General features: G+C 54.0%; 1 protein-coding gene and 1 pseudogene across 8 annotated transcripts in view; one reads left to right on the top strand and one right to left on the bottom strand.

Moving 5' to 3' along the window:
• The first annotated feature begins 352 nt into the window (after positions 1-352).
• INCA1 (inhibitor of CDK, cyclin A1 interacting protein 1) overlaps positions 353-7655 on the top strand; it is a 7843-nt gene continuing 540 nt past the window's right edge. The window contains exons 1-6 of one of the 8 annotated variants that reach the window (XM_045376328.2): positions 353-442; positions 4413-4494; positions 6063-6176; positions 6399-6438; positions 6740-6891; positions 7375-7540. In XM_045376328.2, coding sequence (XP_045232263.1) covers positions 4451-4494; positions 6063-6176; positions 6399-6438; positions 6740-6891; positions 7375-7540 — 516 coding nt within the window. In that variant the 5' untranslated portion in view covers positions 353-442; positions 4413-4450. Of the gene's footprint in view, positions 443-4245; positions 4495-6062; positions 6177-6398; positions 6439-6694; positions 6892-7358; positions 7632-7655 lie in introns of those variants that run through there. The other 7 variants (XM_045376327.2, XM_074018357.1, XR_012425171.1 and 4 more) reach the window with 7 other exon arrangements.
• Positions 4607-7655, bottom strand: part of LOC135967834 (uncharacterized) — a 4735-nt pseudogene continuing 1686 nt past the window's right edge.

Raw genomic sequence — 7655 nt, 5'->3', positions numbered from 1 at the left:
AGGGGCGGGGGACGCGCGGGCGCGCGCGGAGAGGCGGGCGCGCGCCGTCCTGGGAAGGAGCCGGGAGCGACCCGGGCTACTCTTGTTAAAGGGGCAACGCTCCCGGCCTGTGGGGCCCAGCGTGCAGGGACGCGGGGACCGAGCTGCGGACGCAGAAGGGCGAGCAGACGCCGCAACCCAGGAGGGTTGCAGACGCCTGAGGAGCAGGGAAACGTCGGGGGCTGACCCGCGGGGGCACCCAGGCCCCGGCCCAGCTCATGTTGCCGCCGTTGGAGGCGCGTCCAGGGGGCGGAGCCTCCTACCGAGGCCCGCCCAGAAGGCGGCTCCGCTCAGGCCCCGCCCCCAGGCGAGCACCGCCCGCCGGCTCCTCCCGCGGCTCGAATCGCCGTCTCTCTCCTCCCCGCCCCGCCGAGTTCTAGAATTCGCCGCGCAGCTGCTTCAGGTGCTGGGGCCAAGTGCGGCCGGCCGTGGCGCGGCTACTCGGGTGCTCTATCCCCGCCTGGCCCTCAAGTTCGGCCGCCCCGGACGCCGCCTCAGGCCCAAACAACCCCTTCAGGCCCGGGTGCCGCCTAAGGCCGGAGCTGCCCCCTCAGACGCGGGGCTCCCCTCAGGCCCCAGCCTGCCGCTCAGCCTGGGCCCACCACCCCAGGGCCCCTCTCGGGGGACGCAGCCCCCAGTCGTCGCAGCCCCCAGGCTGGGCTGCCCGGAAGGTCCGGCCACGCCCGGTCCACCTGTCGAGGGTCCCGGTCGCCCTTTCAGGCGCCCGCCGCGCTCTCCGGCCCGGCGCTTCCCTCCAGCGGGGCTCCAGGCAGCCCCTCAGCCCCAGCCTGACTCTCGGGTCCTCATCCACCCTTGCAGGCCCGGGCTGTGGCTACCCCGAAGTCAACTGTGGAGGATCCTTCCTGGCTTCCTTCAGCTCCATCCTGCCCTTGGATCTAGGTCACCCGCTTGGGCGCCACTTATCTGAGGCCGGAATGCCCCGCAGCTCCCGCTGACCCCCCCGCCCCCCGCGTTCTGCTGACCCCCCTCCGAGTCAGGACATCCCCTTTAGACCCCACTTTAGGCCCTTTCAGCTCAACTCCAACCTTTGACCTCTCTCCGCCTTTGACCTCACCTGCTTTCTCACCCCATCCCTACTTCCCTTGGATAAATGCTAGTTCACCCCTACAGTTCTAGCTTGCTGCTTCTGTCCTTCAGGAGCCTACAGGCACTGTCTCCTAACTTATCTAGTTTTTGTTTTGTTTTGTTTTTTTGAGACGGATTCTTGCTTTGTTGCCCAGGCTGGAGTTCAGTGGCGCGACCTCGGCTCATGGCAACCTCCGCCTCCTGGGTTCAAGCAATTATCCTGACTCAGCCTTCTGAATAGCTGGGATTACAGGTGCACACCACCACACCCGGCTAATTTTTATAATTTTAGTAGAGACAGGGTTTCACTGTGTTGGTCAGGCTGGTCTCAAACTCCTGATCTCAAGTGATCCGCCCACCTTGGCCTCCCAAAGTACTGGGATTACAGTCTTGAGCCACCGCGCCTGGCTTTTTTTTTTTTTTCTTCTTCTTCTTAGAGACAGGGTTTCACTCTGACGCCCAGGCTGGAGTGCAGTGGTGCGATCTCACCTCACTGCAGCCTTGACCTCCCGGGGCTCAGATGATACTCCCACCTCAGCCTCCCAGATACAAGCGCACACCACCACACTTGGCTAAATTTTTTTGTATTTTTGTAGAGAGGGGGTTTTGCCATGTTACCCAGGCTGTTCTCAAACTCCTGGGCTCAAGTGATCCACCCACTTCCACCTCCCAAATCGCTGGGATTACAGGCGTGAGCCACCGTCCCCAGCCTTAACTGCCCTTTCTCCCCACCCCAACTGGCCTTCAGGTCATCTTTGGCTGTCCCTCATTTTAGCTATATGCAACTGACCTCCCTGCTTACCTTCCTATCCACAGGCATTCCCAACTGCCCCCTCCTTCCCTGTCACCAGTTGACCATTATGTCCACACCTAACTTTTAAAAATTTATTTACTTTTTTTTTTTTTTTTTTTTTTTTTGAGACGGAGTCTTGCTCTGCCGCCCGGGCTGGAGTGCAGTGGCCGGATCTCAGCTCACTGCAAGCTCCGCCTCCCGGGTTCACGCCATTCTCCTGCCTCAGCCTCCCGAGTAGCTGGGACTACAGGTGCCCGCCACCTCGCCCGGCTAGTTTTTTGTGTTTTTTAGTAGAGACGGGGTTTCACCGTGTTAGCCAGGATGGTCTCGATCTCCTGAGCTCGTGATCCGCCCGTCTCGGCCTCCCAAAGTGCTGGGATTACAGGCTTGAGCCACCGCGCCCGGCCTAAAAATTTATTTACTTTTGAGACAGAGTTTCACTCTTGTTGCCCAGGCTGGAGTGTAATGGCATGATCTCTACTCACCACAACCTCTGCCTCCCCGATTCAAGCGATTCTCCTGCCTCAGCCTCCTGAGTAGCTGGAATTACAGACACCCACCACCACCCAGCTAATTTTTGTATTTTTTAGTAGAGAGAGGGTTTCTCCATGTTGGTCAGACTGGTCTCGAACTCCCAACCTCAGGTGATCCACCCGCCTCGGCCTCCCAGAGTGCTGGGATTACAGGCATGAGCCACCACACCCGGCCAACTTTTTTTTTTTTAAATAGAGATGATGTCTCTCTGTGTTGCCCAGGCTGGTCTCCAACTCCTGAGGTCAGGCAATTCTCACGCCCCGGCCCCTCAGAGTGCTGGGATTACAGGTGTGAGCCACAGCGCCCAGTCCACACACTTAACTTTCTTTTTTTTTTTTTTTTGAGACGGAGTCTGGCTCTGTCGCCCATTCTGGAGTGCAGTGGCGCGATCTCAGCTCACTGCAAGCTCCGCCTCCCGGGTTCACGCCATTCTCCTGCCTCAGCCTCCAGAGTAGCTGGGACTACAGGCGCCCGCCACCGCGCCCGGCAAATGTTTTGTATTTTGTAGTAGAGACGGGGTTTCACCGTGTTAGCCAGGATGGTCTCGATCTCCTGACCTCGTGATCCACCCGCCTCGGCCTCCCAAAGTGCTGGGATTACAGGCGTGAGCCACGGCGCCCGGCCTCACGCACTTAACTTTCACTAACCACTCATAGTTGATTCATTGAGAACCCTCAATTCTGTCACTTCTCTTACCCCCAAATGCCTCCGCCCCATCCAATCTCCACTGTCATTATTTTTCAATTTCATTGTTCCATATTGCCAGTTGTCACTTAACTGCCATCTGTAAAATTTTTTTTTTTTTTTTTTTTTTGAGACGGAGTCTCGCTCTGTCGCCCAGGCTGGAGTGCAGTGGTGCAATCTCGGCTCACTGCAAGCTCCGCCTCCCGGGTTCACGCCATTCTCCTGCCTCAGCCTCCCGAGTAGCTGGGACTACAGACGCCCACAACCGCGCCCGGCTAATTTTTTGTATTTTTAGTAGAGACGGGGTTTCACCGTGGTCTCGATCTCCTGACCTTGTGATCCGCCCGCCTCGGCCTCCCAAAGTGCTGGGATTACAGGCGTGAGCCACCGCGCCCGGCCCATGTAAATTTGACTTATTTTGTACATTTAGCTTCAGAAGATTTGCTTTCTCCTTTATCTTTTTACCATATCCACTTTTCCTGTGCTCACTGTCTTCAACCTAATGTTCAATTAATAGTCCAGCACTACAAATACCTTTTTCTTTTTTCTTTTTTTTTGAGACAGAGTCTTTCTCTGTTGCCAGACTGGAGTGCACTGGTGCAATTTCAGCTCACTGCAACTTCCTACTCCCTGGTTCAAACGATTCTTCTGCCTCAGCCTCCCGAGTAGCTGGGATTAGAGGCATGTGCCACCATGCCCAGCTAATTTTGTATTTTTAGTAGAGATGGGGTTTCTCCATGTTGGTCAGACTGGTCTCGAACTCCCGACCTCAGGTGATCCGCCTACCTTGGCCTCCCAAAGGGCTGGGATTACAGGCGTAAGCCACCGTGCCCAGCCGCTACAAATACTTTTTAAGCTCTCTCTTTTTTTCAGCATCCATATGTTCTTTTTCCAGTCTCTAGATCTGCTACTGGTCTCATCCCTACAGACATTATATGAATGAATGTCTTTTTTTTTTTTTTGAGATGGAGTCTTGCTCTGTCCCCCAGGCTAGAGTGCAGTGGCATGATCTCAGCTCACTGCAACCTCCGCCTCCCAGGTTCAAGCGATTCTTCTGCCTCAGTCTTGTGGGTAGCTGGGATTACAGGCGCACACCACCACACCCTACTAATTTTTGTATTTTTAGTAGAGAGAGGGTTTCACCATATTGGCCGGGCTGGTCTCGAACTCCTGACCTCATGATCTGCCTGCCTTGGCCTCCCAAAGTGCTGGGATTACAGGTGTGAGCCACCATGCCCAGCTGGAATGAATGACTTCTTTTCCATTATCCTCCCAGCACCAAAAAGGAAACTAGCTACCCAGCCCAGTCCAGTCATGCAGGTGCAGGATGATGGAGGCAACCTCATCCCCTTTGCCAAGTGAGTCCTCCCACTGGGTGGGGAGCATGGGGAGGGGATGGAGGGAATATTGCATGCCTGGGTCCTTCCCTAAGAGGATTAGGAAATAAAGAACAGGAAATGCAATGCCTGGTCTCAGGGGATTGATGATTCATTAATTTATTCAACAAATAGTTTGAACACTACAGTGTTCCAGGGACTGTATTAGGCACTGGGGATTCAGCAATTAGCAGGATAGAGGTCCTGCTCTTGTAGAGCTTACATTCTAGAGAGGGGAACACATTCTAGAATGTGTAAACAAATAAAATTTCAGCTAATGACGGGTACTATTTAAAACATAAAACACAGGGCCAGGTGTGGTGGCTGACTCCTGTAATCCCAGCACTTTGGGAGGCCGAGGCGGGCGGATCACCTGAGATCAGGAGTTCAAGACCAGCCTGGCCAACATGGCAAAACCCCATCTCTACTAGAAATACAAAAATTAGCCAGGCACGGTGGTGCTCACCTGTAATCCCAGCTACTCGGGAGGCTGAGGCACGAGAATCGCTTGAACCTGGGAGGCGGAGGTTGCCGTGAGCCAAGATCGTGCTATTGCACTCCAGCCTGGGCGACAAAAGCGAAACACCATCTCAAATAAATAAATAAATAAATAAATAAAATTATGAATTTTTTTGTGAATTTTTTTTTCTTTGTGAGATGGAGTCTCGCTCCGTCCCCCAGGCTGGAGTGCAGTGGCGCCATCTTGGCTCACTGCAAGCTCCGCCTCCCGGGTTCCCACCATTCTCCTGCCTCAGCCTCCTGAGTAGCTGGAACTACAGGCACCTGCCACCGCGCCCAGCTAATTTTTTGTATTTTTAATAGAGACGGGGTTTCACCATGGTCTCTATCTCCTGACCTTGTGATCCGCCCGCCTCGGCCTCCCAAAGTGCTGGGATTACAGGCGTGAGCCACCGCGCCTGGCCTTTTTTTCTTTTTTGAGACGGAGTTTCTCCCTTGTCGCCCAGGCTGGAGTACTATGGCGCGATCTTGGCTCACTGCAACCTCCACCCTCTGGCAGGATTCTCCTGCCTCAGCCTCCCAAGTAGCTGAGATTACAGGTGCCTGCCACCACGCCTGGCTAATTTTTTGTAATTTTAGTAGAGACGGGGTTTCAACATGTTGGCCAGGCTGATCTCGGACTTCAGACCTCAAGTGATCCACTCACACTGGCCTCCCAAAGTGTTGGGATTACAGGCGTGAGCCATCACGCCCGGCCAGTGTTCGTGTACTTTATGTGTGGCCCAAGACAATTTTTCTTCTTCCAATGTGGCTCAGGAAGCCAAAAGATTGGATATCCCTGGTATAGAGCTTAGACTCAGTGAGATCTGAGGGTCAAACTACAGCCAATCTCCACCCTCAACCCAGCTTCAATTTCCTTTCAAGGCAGAGGCCTTACCACCTTCTTCAGCTAAAGTGGTTAAGAGAGGACACGGCCTGAGGGAACCTGGGCAGCTTTATAGTCCCATGGAAAGATGGCCCTTGAATCCTTCGGGTGAGTAGATTGCTGTAAGGGAAGAGCCAGACCTGAGCCTACCTTGTCCTCCCCTCAGGTGTTCCAGGGTGGTCAGCCGATCTCCACCACCAAGGTTGCCTTCCCAGAGCCTCAGACTCATGCCCCAGCGTTATGGAGATGTCTTCTGGAAGAACCTCAGTCAAAGGCCCAGGTGAGTAGAGGAGAAAATGGATACCAGCTGGATGTGGTCTTAACTGGATTAAACTACCATAAACCCATATAGCAATAGGCCCTAGTCTGGGGTTAATTTCCCACTGGCTGGTGGACATTGTAGCTCCTAATGACAGAAAGGAGGTTGGGAGAGACTATTAAACAAGCAATATGGATGGACGTGTCCTCTCTGCACTTATAGCCCCCTTTTTGTTCTTCACAGCCTCACTTGGCTGGAGGAGCAGCACATTCCACCCATGCTGGTAAGACAGGCCCTCTGCCTTCAACAGTTCTCTGTTAAAATTGCACCCACTGCTGTCCTGTCCCAAGCTCTCCTCATCACCGCTTCCCTATGGTATTCCCCAACCAGTGCACTTCCTTTCTATGAATCAGTCATCATGTTTTCGAGATATCACAGGGGTCTTCCTAAGACCCCGGACTCCCTACCTAGTTCAATCCAAGCTCCCTTGAGAGAGCCAGTTCTTTTTTCTAGCTCTTTTTCCCCATTCTCTGGCACAGAGAGCCACTGGTTGCTCCCAGCTTGGTCTGTATCCTCCTGAGCAGCTCCCACCCCCTGAAATGCTTTGGAGAAGAAAGAAGAGGAGGCCATGTTTGGAAAGAATGCAGCAGCAGGGACTTGGGGGTGTCCCCGCCCGGGTGAGGGCTGTCACTTACCACCTGGAGGACCTAAGAAGGCGTCAGAGCATCATCAATGAGTAAGGAAGGGAGACATCTAGGTTCTGGCAGTCATGCAGGATTTGGGGGCAGAACAGTTTGAGCTAAGGAAGGGGTTGAGAGCTTTGAGGGGAGGTTTGAGGGGAGCTTTGAGGGGAGACTGCTTGGGAGGAAGCTGTGGGCTTTGGTGTGATTGAAACAGATTTCTGTAATATGAAAAGGAGGAGGGAATTGCGGTAAGGAGGATGAGCCACTTGAGCTGGAAGGAGTAGAAACTGGATCACTGAAGACAGGAAAGCAAACCATAGAACTGGAGGACAATGGGGAGGCTGGGGTCGCCTCTGGGTTCCTAGACAATATGCTTCAGTCTGAGGGTAGCAGAAAATTGGGAGTGGAGAGTTAGAGGTCAAATGACAACTCCCTGGAGTCCCAGCAGGAAGTATTTCAGAACAGAAAGGTGAAGAATGGAGAGACAGGAAGCCTGGCCTCCAGGTACTTCTCTCCTCAGCCTAAAGTCTCCACAGACTGAAGAAGGCCCAGTGGGGCAGCTCTGGGGCTGCATCTGAGCCAGTGGTGCTTGGCGAAGAGGGCTGTGGATTTCCCAGCACCAATGAATACCCTGATCTGGAAGAGGAGAGGGCAACCTATCCACAGGAAGAGAACAGTTTTCTCACTCCTGGCAGGGCCCAGGTATTGTTGGAGTGGAACTGGGTGGAGTGAGAGGGAGTGACGTGGGTTTCTGGTCTTGCATGGAGATGCAGTAGAAGCTGAGAGCCAGGTTGGAGAGCTGGATTTGAGAGGAACA

The sequence above is a fragment of the Macaca fascicularis genome, chromosome 16 (genome assembly GCF_037993035.2).
Source record: "Macaca fascicularis isolate 582-1 chromosome 16, T2T-MFA8v1.1".
NCBI lineage: Eukaryota > Metazoa > Chordata > Mammalia > Primates > Cercopithecidae > Macaca > Macaca fascicularis.
Note: the sequence above shows the minus strand (reverse complement) of the source record. Positions and strands in the feature narration are given on the sequence as shown.